General features: G+C 49.2%; 2 protein-coding genes across 2 annotated transcripts in view; one reads left to right on the forward strand and one right to left on the reverse strand.

Annotated features, from left to right (window-relative positions):
* Window positions 1-4,190: 4,190 nt before the first annotated feature.
* Window positions 4,191-5,504, forward strand: LOC311343938 (leucine-rich repeat and fibronectin type-III domain-containing protein 4-like; the record flags this gene model as incomplete). Its single annotated transcript, XM_084468897.1, has 2 exons — window positions 4,191-4,656; window positions 5,209-5,504. The coding sequence occupies 2 exons, from the start codon at window positions 4,191-4,193 to the stop codon at window positions 5,502-5,504; spliced, it is 762 nt and encodes a 253-aa protein (XP_084325023.1).
* Window positions 5,505-11,605: 6,101 nt separating this feature from the next.
* LOC311343939 (potassium channel subfamily T member 1-like) overlaps window positions 11,606-20,661 on the reverse strand; it is a gene marked incomplete at both ends in the record, with an annotated part of 62,100 nt that continues 53,044 nt past the window's right edge. The window contains 7 exons of the mRNA XM_084468898.1: window positions 11,606-11,726; window positions 12,490-12,574; window positions 15,128-15,190; window positions 16,537-16,852; window positions 19,113-19,241; window positions 20,025-20,108; window positions 20,505-20,606. Of these exons, the coding sequence (XP_084325024.1) occupies window positions 11,606-11,726; window positions 12,490-12,574; window positions 15,128-15,190; window positions 16,537-16,852; window positions 19,113-19,241; window positions 20,025-20,108; window positions 20,505-20,606 (900 nt within the window). The remainder of the gene's footprint in view (window positions 11,727-12,489; window positions 12,575-15,127; window positions 15,191-16,536; window positions 16,853-19,112; window positions 19,242-20,024; window positions 20,109-20,504; window positions 20,607-20,661) is intronic.

Below are 20,661 nucleotides of genomic sequence, written 5' to 3' on the forward strand. Positions count from 1 at the left end.
TTGGCCGCGGGCCCCCCCCCCCCCCCCCCCCCCCGGCTCAGCGGACCACCACGCTGGGTCTGGCGCTCCCCCTCCGGGGGTCCGCACGTACGGACCACGTGGCAATCCCATAGGTGTTAAAGACAGTGACGGATGACGTAGTTGAGCGTGCGTGTGTGGTCGCTTGTTTGTGTGTGTGTGTGTGTGTGCGCGTGCGTGCGTGTGTGTGTATCGTCGAGGGGTCAGTGCTCATGAAAGGGAATGCCGTTTAAATTGCGATTTACCGTCTCCTCGGCGTCTACGTTGAGACGACTCATTTTTTTCTACCGCGACCGCGAATCAAGCATGTGGCATTTGTTTCTTTAACGCTCATGTGTGGACATTACTTTTTGTACATGGAGTATGTGTTGGTTTGGGCATCATCGTCACGGTCAGCCGGTCGGATGCAGCGCTGCAGCCGTCCTCTCCTCCTCCTCCTCATCTCTCGACTCACGGGGTTGAATATTCCACCTCCAGCTGGGAGAAAGGATGGAGAGGGTGGCTCTGCGTGACTCTGTCTCTCTGAGAAGTCTGAGTTTCTGGGAGCTGTTGGCGTCCGTTATAAGAGGCGTTTTGCTGGTTCTACAGCGCGAACAACAACAACACCACCACCACCACCACCGTACCCGGGGAGAGAGGGCGGCACCGGGCGTTCCACTCGGCTGGCATTACCACTTTTGCCTCGCGAGGGGTCTTCTTACCTGCTGCTCAGAACGTTGTTGTTCAGTGTCTGGGGTCGCCCTTCAGACATACGTTGGCCTTTTCACGCATCATCGTGGTTCTGTCGTCTATTTATTCACCCGCCTTTTTAACGTACGCTGAACATGTAGCCCCGGCTGTGGGTCGAGAACCACTTCCAGGTCGCTCGTGTTGGATACACACTACGCTTTATTTGTGGACACCTCGCTTTTGGCGAGGGGTGAGTGGTAGGCTTTGGTACAAAGAAATGATGCTGTTTATAATTGGTGTTTAGGTTGGTTTCTATTCTTTCTGTGTAGTGGAGTTCAAGCGAAAGTCTCTTTTGTTTCTCCATAACGGCGCTTCTCTGGTGTCTAGAGCTTTGACGTGTTCTGTCTCCACTTGGCACTTGAATTGTAATCATAAACACATCGTGTCAATGGCTTCTCCCCATGCAGTGTATACTTATGCTCCAAAAAATACTCCCCGCCCCAATACCCTGACCCCACTCCAGCTGACACCCACCCCACCAACCCTATCCCCCCCCCACCCCACTCTACCACCCCACCAACCCTACCTATCCCAGCCCCCCGCCCTACCGACCACACCGACTCACCCAGCCACCAGCTACCCCACCAACCACACCCACCCCCGACTATCGACCGTATCCCAACATCCGCCTGCGAGATGCAGAGCGTGCCACGCCCCAGCCATCAGCATGTTGGGTTCTCATTCTGTAAAGGGATGTACCATGTGTCGTAAAGACAGGGGTGTACCATGGGCCGTACCATGTGTTGTAAGGACATGGGTTTACGATGTGTTGTAAGGACAGGGCTGTACCATGTGTCGTAAGGACAGGGGTGTACCATGGGCCGTACCATGTGTTGTAAGGACATGGGTTTACGATGTGTTGTAAGGACAGGGCTGTACCATGTGTCGTAAGGACAGGGGTTTACGATGTGTCATAAGGACAGGGCTGTACCATGTGTCGTAAGGACAGGGGTTTACCATGTGTCATAAGGACAGGGCTGTACCATGTGTCGTAAGGACAGGGGTTTACCATATGTCGTAAGGACAGGGGTTTACCATGTGTCGTAAGGACAGGGCTGTACCATGTGTCGTAAGGACAGGGGTTTACCATGTGTCGTAAGGACAGGGCTGTACCATGTGTCGTAAGGACAGGGCTGTACCATGTGTCGTAAGGACAGGGCTGTACCATGTGTCATAAGGACAGGGGTTTACGATGTGTCGTAAGGATAGGGCTGTACCATGTGTCGTAAGGACAGGGCTGTGGCCTGATTAGTGGGTTATTTACCAACATTAAAGAACATTCCTCAAGGTGTGGTCAAGCACTACAATGTGGTCACTTTCTCTCTCTCTCATCTTCTTTCTCCCTTTCTTTGTCTCTCGCTCTCCCTCTCGAATTTTCGTTCATGTCCAAGTGCTTTTAGAAACCCTTCGTGGGCCTAGTGAACAACCCGAGTGTTGCACGTGCACTTTATTTGTTTGCAACACTGCGTCAAAAGTCTCCATCTTGGTTCTCATAAAATGTTCATCTTCTTAAGACAATGACAAAAAATACATCTGGCAATGAAGAATTGTCTTGGAAAATGTGATCGTAGAAAACATAACATCCTATAAGTTTGAAATCTAAAAGTGTTTTCTTTTGTACGTTTTTTATTGAACATTCAAGAGTCAAGACCATGCTTTTTATGTTTAGATGCAGCATTTTTGCAAAGCAGTGTGGGGAGAATTCACCTTTTTTTTATTAAGTCGATATACAATGCAAGATGGAAATGAATATGGCATTTTATTTTTGAAAAATACTCCCTATAGGCTTTGAGTGGAGCAAACACTATGATTAAAATACTGACTCCATCTAAACTACTGCTGTATTCCCAACCCCCAAAAGAAGCTAAGATACTTGATTCATAATTTGCTGCATTTTTTTATTTTTATTTTTTGGGATAGATCTTTTTTATTGTACGTGTCTTTTTATGTTCACTAAAAGATTGTATTGGCGTCAGTCACCATGTTTGTTAACACTATTGTGCCCTAGTCTGTTGCCCTGACCCCATACCATCTATTTATATTTCAGAGGAAGCACTGAATCATAATAAACTGTCAAGTAAATAAACACATTTCATTTTATACTTTCTCATGGTTTTATTTGATGCTTTGTGTGAATCACTTCCTCGTTGGCCACTTAGTTGATTTGACATTTTACTTAATGTCAGACATTCACTTAATCGGTCTGTTTGTCACTTTTTGCTCGTGACCAGTGGCATAACATTTTTCCTCAGTGTTATCTTTTCTAAAGTTAGTAAAGACTTTTTTTTAAATTGTCAAACAAATCAATCGTCTTTCCAAAAGGGGAATTTGAAAGTCAACCTCCACAATGCGGTTTGTTGTGATTTGACTACTCTTAACCCTCACACCATTAACCAACTGGAACAGCGGTACTCTTACCTTGACCATCCCCATAGCAAAGCCCATCCAACAACAAGCAGATGCTATGGTTACCTGCACTTTAATCTCGGCTGGAGGTTCACAGGTTTATCGTACTTGTCGGTCAACAACATTGTCTCCTGATACCTCCACTCTAGGCTCATGAGTCTTTGAAAACGACACTTTCTGAAACGACTATGCTCGGTAAGTTAGTTGACATCACAGATATACCTTTAAATCCAAACGTGTGAAGGTGAGTCTAACCTGAGGACGCTGCATCCCTACAGTGGTGGTGTACGGCGTGGCTCTGTGGCTGCTGTGTGAACATCTGGCCGTGGGTCAGGCCTGTATTGCCGACGGCCAAACGCTCATCTGCCAGGAGATACCAACAGGTAAGACCCCGGGGGTCGTCTCTTCATTTCATTAACAGCATTGTGTCAAATGTTACATTGTGTTACTAGTTTGTATAGTGGTGTTGTGTTCCATAATGGAAGAACACTTGTGTTTTTACCTATATATATTCTATATTTATATATTAATAAATAGAACTAACTATTACGACTAACCCTAACCCATATCATTTTTAGTCATTTTTGTTAATCAGTTGCTTTATGTTTTATCGTTTATTTCAACATAATTTACTTATACTATTGTATTAGTAAATTACAAGATTTAATTGATTGATATTATTCACTCAAATACCCCATGACTATGCTACACAAGTAAATTATTGAATGAGTTAAGAGCAAAAAACAAATCATTTGCTTTAAACATTTATCTTTTAACTCATTAACTAATTTCATATACCACTGTCATGGTATACAAGTTAATGATATGACAGTGATAACATGATTGGATGAGTTGAGATATAAAAACATTGGTTGCTTTAAACGTTTATCTCTGTCATTAATTCATATACCACTGCCATGGTACATGACTTAATGACTTAATGAGTGATTTAATGATTCTACGCCCCTCCAGTCTTCAGCGCTGGGTACTCATCGCTGGTGGTGCTGATCCCAGACCTGGGAGGCATCAACTCCACCATGCTCCTCAGCGAGAGCCTGGTGAACATCACCCGACTCACCATCAAGGGCCACATGACGGGGATGGCCCCAGGAGCCCTGGTCTCCTTCCAGAGCCTCCAGACCCTCATCCTGGACGAGAACGCCCTGACCCAGATAGACCCGGCCTGGTTCAGCCCAGACGCCTCCCCTGCCCTCAAGGACCTCAGCCTGGTGGGGAACCACATCGAGGTCCTGAGCGAGTCCACCCTGGGCGGGCTGCAGGGCCTCACCAGGCTCAACCTGTCCAGGAACTGGATCCGAGCGGTTGATCCGGGGAGCTTCCGCCTCCAGAGCCTCCTGGGGTCCCTGGATCTGTCCAGGAACCGGCTGACCCGGGTCTCGCCCCTGATCCTGGGCTCGGTCGGGACCTCCGTTGTGTGGAGGCTGGCGGGGAACCCCTGGGACTGTTCCTGCGGGGCGGCGGACTCTGTGGACCTCATCAGAGGTGTGTTGCGGTTCAGGTCATGTGATGCTCAACATGTGTGTGTGTGTGTGTGTGTGGTTCATCACAGAATCATCAGAAGACATCATGGTCCAAATGCGGCCTGTGTCGCCAGTTCACACATTCAGCCTAGGAGCGCTTCAGAACCCTGTTCTAGACCATCACGTCAGTCTAGGCTCATAGTCCCCATCAGATTCACATCAGTTCAGTATATCGGTAAATAGAAATGTAAGGTTTAGTTAAAACATTAAGCAGTCAAAGGGTGGAGTGTGAAGTCCATGCGCGTTGCCAGCTATGAGGTCACAGAGGTCCGGATAAAAAATGAATACAAACCTGCATACTTACTTATATATGTACATACTTACTTATCTGATAATGAGTAAATTTTGAATTCAGTTGAGACTTGTTACTTTGTGTCCACCGTGAGTGACATTTGCTGGTGCCTGGCACAGCCCCATAACCCCACTGTTTCCAAACCCGGGCTACGGCCCTGGTGCGGTCACGTAAGTACGGGGCAGGAAATCATCGGTGACGTCGTGATCCCCCGTATCTCAGATCTGAAGAACCGGTCGTTGCTGGAGCAGGAGAACGAGGTCACCTGTAGCACTCCAACACACCTCCGGGGTCGATCTGTGTGGGGCGTGTCTGCGTGTGGGGACACCACACCTTCATCATCATCGTCGTCCTCGTCATCGGTTCGGCCGTCACTCTCTGCTCTACCGCTGATGACATCATCGCCACCGGGGACTTCCATGGCAACCAACCTCCGGCCCGCTGAGCTGAACAACCCGGCCGCCGTGCTGTACGGGGTGATGGGTAGGCTGGGTTTGATGTCTGCGGGCGGCGCTTAACGAACGCTCGCCAAATAAAGAGTCAGTTACACGTCAGGACGGCCATTTTGTCGAGCTGTACAGTTGGTGTGAAACTTTAGAGATGATTAGAGACTTTAGAGATGATTAGAGACTTTAGAGATGTGGAAACTGTTGTGGACTTTAGAGAGCACTTTTGCTTTACCAGAAATACAAAAGTAGTTGGTAAAGAGTGTAGATTCACTTTCAGAAATACTATTTATACTGTATATATATAAAGAAATTACACTTTATTCTGAAAAATGTACTTATTGTAAGTCGTTTTGGATAAAAGCACCTGATAAATGCCCTGAATGTTAATGTAAGTGTAAATACATAGTATATATACATAGTAAATACAAGTATTTCTGAGTCTGAAAGTGGCTCTGCACTCTTTTCTGTTTTCTAAACAACAACTTTTCTCTAGCTACTCTGATGTTGAAGATCTATGTTCTCACTTGTAGGTCACTTTGGAGAACAGCCTCCTCTGCTAAATGTAACAACGTCTCTCTCTCTCTCTCTCTCTCTCTCTCTCTCTCTCTCTCTCTCTCTCTCTCTCTCTCTCTCTCTCTCTCTCTCTCTCTCTCTCTCTCTCTCTCTCTCTCTCTCTCTCTCTCTCTCTCTCTCTCTCTCTCCACAGTGCCCCTGTGTGCTCTGCTGGGGCTGCTCTGCTTCATGGGGGGCCTCTACGGGAGGAAGCGAAGGAACAGAGCCGTGAAGGCGGGACCCTTGGCAGAAGAGGACCCTGATGTGGAGCGATCCGGCCAATCACGGCAGCCCAGACCTCCCTCTGAGCCAATGGACTTGACGTTTAACTCCACGACCGTCAGGGCAAAGTCTGCCAACGCCGTGCTGTCAACGTCGCCTTTTAGTGTCGCTGGGAAAGATTCACCCGGAGTGAAAGATTCACCGGGAGTGAAAGATTCACCGGGAGTGAAAGATTCACCCGGTGGGAAAGATTCACCCGGTGGGAAAGATTCACTTTCTGGGAAATTTTCAACCGGTGTGAAAGTTTCAGTTTCATCCGGTAGGAAAGATTCAGCTAGAGTTAAAGATTCAGGTGGGAAGGCTTCACCCAGTGGGATAGTTTCACCTGGAGTGAAAGATCCCCCCGGAGTGGAAGTTTTACCCTCTGAGAAAGATTCCTCCAGCTTGAAAGTTTCACCCGGAGTGCAACAAAGTGAGGCGAATCCCTTCCAGCCAGAGCAGACCCAGACCCCAGCAGAACCCCACGTAGGACTGGAGGTGGAGATGGAGTGGGGGGGTCGGGGAACCAGTCCCCAAGAGGACGGCCAGAGGTACGCTGACCAGCGCCGCCCTCACGTCTCCGTCTACTCAGAGGAAACGCCCTACCTCAGCATCGGCGACGTCCCGTCCAGACAGGAAGCTAACATCGCCGACCGAGGTCCGGGTCAGAGGTCAAGGACTGGTGATGTCATGAGCAGGGTCTCATCCTGGCCTCTGAGTGCAGCTCAACGCGAGGGCAAAGGGACCCCCGGGGGCCAGGGTGAGGGGGCAAACGTTTTGACCCAACACACCGGTGGGCACCAACGAGAAAACGAGCGCAAACTTGGAACAGAGAGCGTCTGGATGTCTCGGGTGTACCACCATGAACCACCAGGGGGCGGCGTTAGTGATTCAGGGGACGGTTCTGTGGCTGCCGACACACAGGGTTGCAGTGCAGCGCGCACATCTCCAACTACCGAGATGTTGCCACTAGGGGGCGCCAGTGGACGCAAAACGTTGGCCGTGTCTCACACGTCACCTTCTGCCTCACAGCAGGACACCACTGATGTCCGTGTGGAGTCGAGACGCTCTGTCCCGAGTCCAGCGACTCCCGGAGCACTTTGTGGAGAAGATTTAACAGTCGATGACAACACCCGCTCCAAACTAAACGCTGGGACGTTGATGTGCTCTCTGTCGAGCGACGAGACCCACGTAGGTCCGAGGGAGGGCGGTCACCGTGACCGCGGGGAGCCGCGTCCGCTCGGCCGGAGGATCAGCGCTGTCGGCCGGAGGGGGCCGTCCACCGGTGGGGGTCAGGGAACACCTGTAATGGGGTACGAGGATCTGCTCCACGAAGTGGTCCAGAACCGGGGCCGCTGGACCCGAAACCGGTGGAAACGAACGCATCTCAACAAGCGGAGCCCCAAGCAACAGGGGGGAGACGGCCGCTAGGGCGGTCCTCCGGTGGGAAGTTCAGAATGAACCTTCTGTATTGACTATGAAGTCAATACTCCTGGTAGATCCAGCTTCAAAATATTGTTAAAGGGCCAGTGGGCAATATTTGTGTAAAACAATCAACTCCAAATATCTGATTAGTCCTCCCCATTCCAGAGGCTATCTGTAAACTATTTATGTTCTGCATCTATTTGTTTGTAATTCTACGAGGATGTTACGCCCACAAATGGTTCAACCCGCCGACTTATAAACAGCCAATGAGGCTCGTTTTGTAGCTACTAATCAGGAAATGTATCATGTTACTAATCATGCACGATTGGACATCGTTTGGTGGGAGGGGCTTAGGGCATGGGGCGTTCTTCGTTTTGTGTGATGGGAGGGGCTTAGGGGCGTTCTTCGTTGTTTTGCGGTGGGAGTGGCTTAGGGCATGGGGCGTTCTTCGTTTGGTGGGAGGGTCTTATGGCAGGGGGTGTTCTTCGTTTTGTTTAGTGGGAGGGGCCTATGTCATGGGGGCGTTCCTCGTTTTGAGGCAGTCTCGTTCTTGCCTGCTGCACTTTTAAAGTGAAAGCAATATTTGCCACAAAAAAGCTGTGTTTGCATCAACAGGTATTGTTGCATATTTAACAATCTTGGTGGAGAGTCAAAGATAGTATTGACGATTATCTTTGACTCTCCTGTGAATTATATATAGGCATTTAAATAAGTTGCATGAAAACCAATCAGACGCCAATCAAAACCACACTCACCACCAGATCTATTCACTTGATGATTTTAATGTTGATCATGTCACTCGAAGGAGGAAATACATAAAATATCATTTTTTGTTCAATATATACGGCTGCATGCAGCTTTTTATTTGTTCATGTTCTGCTTGTAGTGTGAAGTGCACCGACTTCATATAAATAGTACAAAATGATCAACCTTTTGAACGATGACTTAGAAACATGATGGGGAGAAAGGTAAACATGGGGACACGACCACACGGCATGCACAGTGCATCCATGGTAATACACAGTATCAGAGGACAAGGTTATAAAACACAAGCAGTAGCCGTGGTCCACGGTAGTGACCGACATGTCGTTCTTGGCAGGCTGTATATCAAAACATGCTCTTTAGTGTTTGCATGCCCCTTGTGGTATTACAGTATAGATAGGATACTCTAAGGAAGTTTGGCCCATATGGCTTAATGGGTTAATCAGAGGGGGTGGGGGGGGTTATAGCCCAGGATGCTCCCGGTCACATGACGAGGCGTCCTTCCTCGTGATGAGGTCATGCTCCGTCTTTCGCTGCACCTGTAAACATCCTGGCACCAGGTGTACCGCATACCATGTGTGTATATATACAGTCAAAGACAAGTAGCGACAACAGTGAAACGACAAACACCGTAGCGTGGGTCTCTAGCGTTCTGCGTCTGTCCCCGGTCGTCGCTGGGACTCACAGCCGCGCATAGGGGTTATTAGTCCGCCACTTGGCCGTCAGGTGGGGCATAGGGACGGTGGGATACGTCTAGATCAGCATCCAGATTCAGATTAAAGGGTCATGCTGTTCACTCTGTGCGTCCCCCAACAGAGCGTAGTGCAAAAGTAGTTCAAGTTCTGTTTTCTCGTCAACCTCCTGACCCTAAACGCAACCCGCAGGTCAAACGGAACGGTGATGATGTCATGATGTCATCGCTCTTGACCACGTTAACTCGCTCCGTCGAATGGAAAGCATCGAATTCAAAAAGAAAGGCTTGAATGAACATACATGGACACAGTCTCCCCCTCAAGCCGTTGCCTCTAACATTGGGTCTCAAGGGTCACTGATGGACGTGGACGTTTTCTGTCACTCTCCGTGCAAAACCGTTTGGGCAGACCAGGCACACTGCAACGTTACGTATTTGAAGAGTTAGAAAATGGCGTTATAAAGATATTCAGAAGTAAACTATTCCTTTGCCCAATTTAAATAATAAATATTCTGTACACCCATATGAGGACAAAGTCGGTGTTGTGGCAAATAACGAGTTGGTGATATATTTACAAAGCTGGATATGAGGTCAAAGGATGGCACGAATAGATACAAATGTGTACATTTACAATAAATAAATTCAACAATCCTTTACACTAAACTCCAACTCAACCGTGAAAAAGAATTCACGACGCCGTTACATCGTAGAAATTGTGCTCATAGAGATTAAATCAAGTTAGCTTACACGGTGATAAAACCATCTGTCCAAAGGAGAACCAGTTATATAGTTATATAAATCAATATATAAATAAAAATTGGAGGATACAATATTTTCTTTTGCCATCTTTTAACATGTAGAAATATATGAATTTCTCTAGAAAATGTAGTTCTTTTGATCTGATAACTATGATATGGAGAAGGTTATTACCTCTAACGTTTTGGAGTTTCCCTATAAATGTGATATGGAGGACTTCCATCAAGTTTCCCCGCAGGATTTCTGACATCCGTTCTTTAGACTTCAGTAGAATAGCAATATATTATAGTTAGTAATAGTTAATAGTCGTTTGATAGTCAACAAAGCACTAACTATTACCTGGTGTTATCATTTAGGGTCCAAAGAACGTTTAAAATAGCTTATGTTATAACAGTTTAAATCCATATTAATACTTTTATTTTTTTTAACTCTCTGCTATTTAAGGCTCTAGTTTAACATTTAACAATTTGCCTTTCTGATCATGTGCGTTACATATTAATTCGCTTTTTTAAATATAAAAATGTCTCACAACTATGTCTCACAACTATGAATTTACAGCAATCCACTTTGGATGCCTACAGTTGTTATTAAATTGTTGGCTATTTGCATATCACAATCCCATCACACTTCCACACTTTGACGGGTCACTTGAAAGGCGCTCTATGTTCACCGATACGATTCTCCCACATGATATAAACAGTTGTCTCCTGAGCCTCCTCTAAAACACGAGACGGAGCCCAGGGAACACGGATCGGGAGTACATGCATGTTACAAAACAAAGCTTCCTTTGCTTATTTTTTGCTTTGGACGTTTTTTTTTTCATGTCTAACTCGTCTCTCTACTTTGTGTTGGTTAATTATTATCAGTGTTGGAGAGTCTGGAGAGTGAGTTTTTGAGTGATAGAGTGAGTTATTATTAGTGTTTGGGTGAACTGGTTTAACATGGGCTGTTCAGAGTGATCCGAAGGTGAGCCCTGGAGAGTGGTAAGGTGCGTTATTGAGAGTGATAATGGGAGATATTGTGTGGTAAAGAGTTCTGGGGAGCTATTGGGGGAGTTCTTGACTGATAATAAGGGGAGTTTTGAGAATGATAATTAGATGAGTTATGTGAGTGATAAGGTGAGTTGTTGAGAGATAACAAGGTGAGTTATTGTGTGGTAATAAAGTGAATTATTGAGTGATAAGGTGAGTTATTGAGGTGAGTCGGGTTGTAGTCCTTCTCCAGACGCCCCTCAGTTCATTTTGAGTAAGCAGAAGACAGGTGTGTCACATAACCTCTTAATCAGCAGGCGACGAGGAACCATGTGGGTCTGGTTCTCCTTTAGGAGGGAGGAGCGGAGAGAATGAAACGTGACTGAGGGGAGTCACAAGGTGAGTTACTGATCAAGTGAGTCAAGGTGCGTTTTCTACCGTGAGACGTTCTCGAGAGTCAAAAGGACGTGGTGGTGATGATGACGAGGCACTCTTCATCCTTCACTAGCAGCTCAGTTAAATCGACGTCTCACCACCGCACACAGCGACACACCAACACACACACACACACACACGACTCCTCGTGCGTTAAGGCCAGAATCCATGAACGCGCCTCCTTCTGAGGAGTCGCCCTGCCTCAATCTGGGATGGGGAACAAAGCCAAAGTGTCCGGGATCGGTGCTTCAGGGTGGTGTTGTCTCCGCGGCGCCTCCGTCTGAGCGGGGGCCCGGGGGGTGGGGGGGTCCGACGGCTCAGAGGTGGGTCTCGTCTCTGGTCTCTGTGCCGAACTCCTGCTGGTTCCTGCCGCCCGGGGCCGGGCCCACCGGGGTCTCGTCCGGCATGTGGGCCAGCGGGTCGGACCGGATGATGTACCTGCAGGTGGGACGCGATCACAGCATGGATCCAGAGAGCAGCTCTATGGACTCAGAGCAGCTCTATGGATAGCCCCTACCTAACCCTAACCCCTACCTGCTCCTTAATGACCTGTCTCTGTGCTGTCTAACCCCTACCTGCTCCTTAATGACCTGTCTCTGTGCTGTCTAACCCCTACCTGCTCCTTAATGACCTGTCTCTGTGCTGTCTAACCCCTACCTGCTCCTTAATGACCTGTCTCTGTGCTGTCTAACCCCTACCTGCTCCTTAATGACCTGTCTCTGTGCTGTCTAACCCCTACCTGCTCCTTAATGACCTGTCTCTGTGCTGTCTAACCCCTACCTGCTCCTTAATGACCTGTCTCTGTACTGTCTAACCCCTACCTGCTCCTTAATGACCTGTCTCTGTACTGTCTAACCCCTACCTGCTCCCTTAATGACCTGTCTCTGTACTGTCTAACCCCTACCTGCTCCTTAATGACCTGTCTCTGTACTGTCTAACCCCTACCTGCTCCTTAATGACCTGTCTCTGTACTGTCTAACCCCTACCTGCTCCTTAATGACCTGTCTCTGTGCTGTCTAACCCCTACCTGCATCTGTATCTTAACTACAGTACAGAGTACAGTTAGCGGCGTCTAGTTAACTAAAGTAGAGTAAAGTTTAGCTGTGTCTCCTTCACTACAGTATAGTTGGTGTAAACTCCTTCACCACAGTAGAGTAGCGTTAACTAGAGTAAACTAGAGTCAGGTCAGCACGTCTCTTACACGATGTCGTTGAGCTCCAGCTGGGTGTCTGGAGGAGGGTTGATGAGCACGTAGGACAGCGTGTTCTGGTGGTCGTTCATCTCATCTGCAACAGAGACATGGTCAGGGCCTTCCCAGCTGCTCCGGAGCACCCCCGCCCAACCACACCCCCCCCCCCAACCCCCAACCCCACCCCCCCAGGCACCATGGGCTGGTCCATTACACGCTACATTAGCCGGCTAACGGTCTGTTTAACCGGTGGGGAGAAGTAGGCGCTCTTGGACCGCTGTGTAGCGCTACTAACACAGCTGTTGAGAACACCACCGTCCACGGGGCCTTTGTTCTTTAACCATCGGAATTAATTAGGGCCAAGATCAAACGTTGGTAATCTGTCGTTGATTATTTATCCATTCGTTTCTAAGGAGTGCCTTTAATTTAAAACGGAGATCATTTCAGTGAACAACATCTTCTATCAGCCTCTCAATAGTAACCAATGTTCTGGAACAATTTATTGCTTTTGTGCGAGTCTGAGTGTGTATGAGTCAGTGTGTGTATACGTGTGTGTGTGTGTGTGTGTGTGTGTGTGTATACGTATGTGTATACATGTGTGTATGTGTTTCCATGTGTTCATTGTGCTTGCGAGTCTGTGCGTAGGTGTGTCTGATTCTCTTTGTGTGTGTGTGATTCTGTGTGTGTGTGTGTGTGTGTGTGTTTGTGTATGTGAATGTCTACTAAACCGTTCCCTGCAGCAGCACAAACTCCCTCGTTTCGGCTGCTTGGTTGCTAGGTAGGTTGCTAGGTAGGTAGGTTGCTAGGCAGGTAGGGCGAGCGAGGGAGAGAGGGCAGGTGATATGAGTCACTAGAGGCACCCACCTGCTGGTCCCCCTTTACAAAGCCGGGCGGGTGGGAGAGAGAAGGGCTGACTGTTACTGACACGGCATGGCTGGTAACCGGGGGGGAGAGGGGGGAGAGAGAGAGAGAGAGAGGGGGGGGGGGGAGGCCCATGCTGCTCGCCACAAGCCGACACCCCCTGGCATGCGCAGCTCCATGACCTCTCTGCATGCACGCGACACCCCCCCGCGCGCTCATAGGGGTCACAGCGGACCTCAACGCACATCCCGACCCCACGGCACGCAATCCAGTCGCCGCTGGCAACGACACGACACGAGCCATCACGTTGCCATGCCAACGGCAGAGAAATCAGCCCTGAATCCCACGCATACCCCCCCCCCCCCCCACCCCCCCCTGCCTCCCACGCTCTGGAGACGATGGAGAAGGCCACAGTGAGACGATATGAGCATGCATCCATCACCTGGACAAGACCGCGACAGTGCGACTCAAACCACCCCCCCGGGGCGGAGCAGAGAGCAGAGAGGCGGGCGGGTCGAAGGCCCCGGTCACAGAGGGACCCAGAGGCCAGACTGTGGTCCGGAAGCAGCTGGTGTTCCTGGTACCGTAGGAGTATCTTAACACCGTGATCCTACAGCAAACAGACCCTTTGCTACGACGGTAAGTCCACTATGTGTGCCTTACTCCCAGTGAAGGAGGACCTGGTACTAGGATGGGCTCTTTTGTGATTGACCTTCGACCTCCGGGCTGGATGCCCTCTGCTCCACGCCGACTCTGAGGTTCAGCGTAAGAACAGCAGGCGGGCCCCTGAGGGCCCGGCCGGGCGCCACCACGATGCACAGCGACACGGAGACACAGATATTCTGGAGTGTGGAGGGTTCATCCATCAACCTCCACTGAGACACACATACACACACACACACACACACACCAGCCCGCACATACAGACCAGCACACACACACACCAAACACGCACGTACACCAGCCTGCACACACGCACACACACTTACACCAGTCCGCACATACAAGATACAACACATACACACAAGAACACACGCATAAGCACACATATAACACATACACACAAGCTGTATATATACAACACATACATACAAGCACACACACACCACATACAACACATCTACACAAGCGCACGCACACACAACACATCTACACAAGTGCACGCACACACCAAATACAACACACTTACACAAGCGCACGCACACACACCACACATAAACCACATCCACAAAAACACACACACACACACACACACACACACCCCTATACGCGTGCTCAAACACACACGCATAAACACACGGGCGCTGGCAGCGTCATGCAGCAGATGGCCGTGCATGGGACCGGCTGACCTGGCGCTCGGGTCCTCTCTGTGTATGGGTGTTCTGAAATGGCCTGCAACTCTTAGCAACAGTAAGGTATGGTCAACGTCAAACAAGCCTGCTTGTTTCATGTGCATGTCCTAACGTTAGCCTTAGCTGCTTCCGTTCGTACCCATATTACAATAATATCGGTGACAAACCCCCATGAACACATGGGTCTAGTCTACAGGCGTAGAATTGCAAAATATTGCAATATGACAAATTAAAAAATGGTATCTTAAGTGAGTTTTTTCTATGGAAGGCTATATATAGACAGCACAGGTAGCACTATATATAGATAGACATTAAGGCACTAAAAGGCACCAAAAGGCACTTAATGGCACATGTTTTAACCCCCCCCCCCCCCCAACAAAAGTGAACACGCCTTACGGTGTGTTTAAAACATATATAAATATATGCACACAAATTACCTTGCAAATATCCTAGATTTACCCTGTTCATGACATCGCTCGCAGTAAGGTTAGACACATCCTCTACAGGGCGAAGCGAAGGGAGATCAGTAGAGAGAGAGAGGAGGAAAAAGAGAACACAGATCAGCCAGGCTGGGGAATGCAGTTTGTGCAGTTTGCAAAGATGGGTGAAGGGGGGTCAGAGGTGAGGAGAGATGCAGAACGAGCCATGCAGCGATGCAGGGGGACAGGAAGACATGCAGGGTCTTCCAGAACCCTTCCTTTTCAAAGGGTCTGACTCAACGGCACCGCGGAGATCATGGCTCATCGTGCGGAGCGTTCAAAGGAACCGCTGAGGCCCAGCGGCGGGAGTGTTTCTGTCTTACTATCAGGGGGAGTGAGAGGAAAGCGCTCAGCCTCGATGGAGGGAACCCTGAGGTTTAATGCTCCTCCTGCATTCCTTCATGCTTCGAGGGGCCGTACGTGATGATGATGAGGAGGGGAATGAGTGTCGTGAGAGCAGCAGTAGTTGGGTGGTGATGTCATGGCTATGAGAGGGTTAATGGGGGGGGGGGGGGGGGGGGGCGGCTGTGAGAGGGTTAGTCGTGGAGTGAAGGGTCTCGTGGAGGGGATGGACAACAGTCATGGCAATGCTTTGTTTGAACAGGCAGTGCGATGATTGGGTTGAAATGGATGATTTAGTGCAAACATTTTTAATATTGTTATATTGTTATAATCAATCACATTCCAATCTAAAATAGTATCATGAGAACCATATCTGTGTGAAACATTAGGTTTTAATTGCAGTAAACATCCAGCATAATATTATCCAAATCTTGGTATTATTGGTCTGAACATCTGTCTTCTTAAAGGTACAATTTGCAAGACTTGTTGCTTGGAATGTGCTCTGAAACACGTTCTGTCATGCAGACTAGAGGATAACTACAAGCTACAGGATCTACAGTGTGTGACCTGCTGCCACTGGGCAGAAGGATAGAGGAATCTAAAGTTATGTAAAGAAGCTTCACTTCTGGAGGGGGGAGAGAGTAGAAAGAGAGAGGGGTGAGAGAGAGGGGTGAGGAGAGAGAGGGAGGGGTGAGGAGCTAGAGGAAGGGGTGAGGAGGGAGAAGGGAGGGGGGAGGGATGAGGGATGAGGAGAGAGGAGCGAGAGGTGAGGAGAGAGGAGAGAGATGGAGAGCGAGGGGTCACAGGTGAGGACGGCGAGTTGAGGAGAGAGGTGAGGAGAGAGAGAGGAGGGGTGAGGAGAGAGAGGGGGAGTGAGGGGTGAGGAGAGAAGCGAAAGAGAAAGAGAAGAGGGAGGGATGGGGGGGGGAGAGAGAGTGAGGGGTGAGGGGAGAGAGGGAGCACATGGTACCTTACGACCTCCTATGTGTGTACGCCCCCGGCCGCCAGCAGGGGGCTCCACTCACCGTAGCCCACGGTGGGCAGGCCCAGGTGCTTCATGCGGTTCTTCACCAGCTCCGACAGCTCCTGCCTCTCGGAGCGGCGGTACAGGCTGAGCCGCTGCTGGGAGATGCGCTCGGCGCGGCTGGCCGGCTTCACCGTCTTCCTGCTGAGGCGGCGCGCCCACTGCATGCTCTTCTTCCGCAGCAGCGGGTGCTCCGACTGCTCGCTGGTGGTGGAGTTGCGGTGCGCCGTCTTCTCCTTCCAGGTGTCGGTGGAGGGCCGGTGCTCCCCCGCCGCCCGCGGCTCCATGCCCGCCTCCACGTTGATGGACACCTCGGACTGGACGGGAGGGAGGGGGAGAGGAGAGGGAGGGGGAGAGGAGGAGGAGGAGGAGGAGGAGCAGGAGGAGCAGGAGGAGCAGGAGGAGCAGGAGGAGGAAGGGTTAATACACTGATGGTGTGTGTGTTCCTGTCGGCAGCTGCAGATTGAAAACGACTGAGTTTTGTCTGTGTGTGTGTGTGAAGTGGAGGGGTGTGTGTGTGTATGTATGTGTGTGCTTGTGCGTCTGTGTGTGCATCTGTGTCTGTGCATGTGTGTGTGTGTCTGTGTAGTTGTGCTTGTGCGTGTGTGTGTGTGTGTGTTTGTGTGCGTGTATGTGTCTGTGTGTGTGTGTGTGTGTGTGTGTGTGTGTGTGTGTGTGTGTGTGTGTGCGTGTGTGCGTGTGTGCGTGTGTCAAAGGGTGTAAAAGCCTCTGTAGCAGTGGAATAGTACTAGTTAGAGTTAGGGCATGCGTTAGGTAATGCACAAGGGTCGTTATCACAGAGACAGGTCACTGGACAACCTCACAGCAGCTAGGCGCGGGCAACCAGTGGGCAGAAAGCACAGACAACAGACACACGACTGACAAGACGGCGAGGATTGGTTGTGCCGTTAACTGCATTAATCCCAAAAGCCAGCGATAGCACATCCATAACATACCATGGGGTTAATACCCTTTGATTAGAATAAGACTTGGATCTAAGAGTGATGTATCTTTTAAAGGGTGGATTTGGGTCATAAATTAGGATTTGTTTGCACTTAGATTTCCATTAGTAGATGCACCAGGCTTTTCTATCAGATGCATGTAGCCTCTAATATCCCAATTAGTGAGAATTGATTTTTCTGTAATCATAGCAGAAGGATGCTTCCAATTGATGTGATGTCCCCTGACAAATCTTGCCGCATACTATCCCCTCTCATTAGGATTATTATCGTTAATTTAATGACTTAATCATTTTTCATATTGTTAAAAAGATCATTAAAAATATTAGAAACGATAAGTTAAGTTGAATCACTTGCAGGTTCATTGATGAACAACTGAAACACGAAAGCCAAGTTTATAAATCATAACGTTTTTAGTTAGTTAACTAAAGCAAGCCATCTCACCTTTCTTAGAATTACAAGAGGGACAATTCTTTATTTATCTTGTCAAATTATAGTCTTTGAGTCAGTGATAATAGAATGACACTGCAAACAAACATTAGCTATATTACATTCATATACAAAAGAAAGACAAACTAACACATTCACCACCAGGAACACCAAATGATCACTACATCATCAGGCAGAATCTGGCAGTACGATGCTGTTTAAACACTGACAACGCTGATGTGGCCGCAGAAGTTCATGACAACAGTGGGGTGTACTGCCCCCTGGCTGCGTGTGCAGCCAGCCATGTTGGTGAAAGGGAAACACAGTGTTGAGCTGGGTTGCTGTTTCGGTGCACTACACCCAGCTGACAGCTGACAGGAAAACATTAAAGTCACGACATGCTCTCTTACCTTGGGGAAGCGACCTCTGTTCTGTGAACAACGAGGGAGGACAAACAGACAAAGCAAACATACAAGAAGACAGGATGAAACATGCGTGCTATCGTCAGCAAAAAACTTTTCCTGAGGATAGCTTGTGACGTAACGCATCAATTATTTGCAAACAGGGAGACAGGACGGCTTCCCCTTCACTGTTGTGTAAATAATGCTGTTCCGTTATACAGCGCAGCCTGTATGCAATGGAGCAGAGTGAGTCCCCGTTCAAACTGACCCTGGGTCAGGACCAAACCGCTTGATACACCAACAGGGTGCTGGCCTGGCACGCAGCCAGCCTGAACTGAGGTCGGGAATAAATGAAATATCCAGACGACATGAGGTTCAGATGGGTGGTAGGAGGAAAACAAAGGAACTGAGTGGTGAACAAGGAGCAGGGAGGAGGGAATGGAAGAAAACGGGTGGAGGAACATAGGAAAATAAGACAGCAAAGAAACTGAGACAATGGAACACATGAATGGTAAATGGACTGCATTTATACAGCGCTTTTCTGACCACTCAAAGCTCTGTACAATATCGCCTGACATTCACCCATTCATGGTTGAATGCTCTACCTCCTGAGACACATGCTGAGCCACCAGGAACTATGGTGAAAACATGAACTATGGTGAAAACATGAACAATGGTGAAATCATGAACACTGGTGAAATCATGAACAATGGTGAAAACAGAAGAGATGAAGGGATGAACAGTGAAGTGCGGGGGGGTCAGCCGGCGGCGGGGGGGGTCTGCCTCACCTCTGAGGTGGAGAACATGTGGGACTCGGTGCGGTAGATCCCGATGGGGATCTCAGCGCTGGACGAGCACAGCTTCTGGAACAGGCGGCCGTACGTCCGGATCCACAGGTCCTCCTCCGTCACCTTCATCTGAGGGAGCAACCGGAGCTCCGTCACACACACACCGTCGTCACACACACCGTCGTCACACACACCGTCGTCACACACACCGTCGTCACACATACCGTCATCACACACCGTCGTCACATACCGTCGTCACACACCGTCGTCACACACCGTCGTCACACACTGTTGTCACACACTGTTGTCACACACTGTTGTCACACACACCGTCGTCACACACACCGTCATCACACACCGTCGTCACACACCGTCGTCACACACCGTCGTCACACACCGTCGTCACACACCGTCGTCACACACTGTTGTCACACACACCGTCGTCACACACCGTCGTCACACACCGTCGTCACACACCGTCGTCACACACTGTTGTCACACACACCGTCGTCACACACTGTTGTCACACACACACACGTCGTCTGATGGAGCAACCGGACCTCCGTCACACACTCTCCCTCAGGGCCAAATCTAATCTAATTCAATATCAAATTATAATTACATTTCTATTTCAATTCCATCTCAATTAAATTTCAATTCACATTTGTTTGAGGGTAAAGTCAAATCCAATTAAAATTCAAATCTGTTTTCTATTGGGAACTTTGCATGGTCCATGCGTAGGAAAGCATTATCATAGTCAAAGCATTATTCAAAGGCACTGAAATGGGCAAGCAAATCTGCTGGCTATTCCAGGTCAGAACAGCGAGCTAACATTCAGCCCAGAGCAGCGTTACAGACGGGGGGGGAGGGGGGGGCGGGGGCCGCTGGGGGCTCCCTGACTCTCCTACTCACCACACACAGGTACCCGGACCCGGGCGTGGTGTCCAGACCCAGCAGCAGGCGGGCGATGGGGATCATGTAGTCCTTCACAAACGACTGTGGAGAGCGTGAAGACGTGACATGTCAAAGGGTGCCGCGTGAACAAACTGAACTTGAACCACTTTGAGAATGGCCATGTCATAGACGTGTTAGACGTGTTATAATAAGGACTCCTCACAGTGTGATACAGATTAAGATTGTCTTTACCGTTGGTACGTTTGTATGTAAAATACCAACCAATCTTAATCTAACTGACATGTCTTTGATGTGCTAGGAACCTGCGACCCCAGGGGGAGGTCCCCCTACAGAGAGGGTCTCTAGGGTCTGTAGGTCTGCCCCCTACAGAGAGGGTCTCTGGGGTCAGTAGGTTGGCCCCCTACAGAGAGGGGTCTCTAGCAGGTCGCCCCCTACAGAGAGGGTCTCTAGGGTCAGTAGGTCAGCAGGCCCACCCACCTGGTACAGCAGGGTGTCCAACATGCTGATGCTGAACACCCGTCCGGCGGCGAAGGGCAGGCGGAACATGAAGGCCAGGTTGGAGCCCTTGTCACGCTCGATCTGCGGAGAGAGGGAGGGGTCAGAGAGGGTCAGAGACCGCGGCAGCCCCCGACAC

This window comes from Micromesistius poutassou (assembly GCF_964030765.1).
Source record: "Micromesistius poutassou genome assembly, chromosome: 5".
Classification (NCBI taxonomy): domain Eukaryota; kingdom Metazoa; phylum Chordata; class Actinopteri; order Gadiformes; family Gadidae; genus Micromesistius; species Micromesistius poutassou.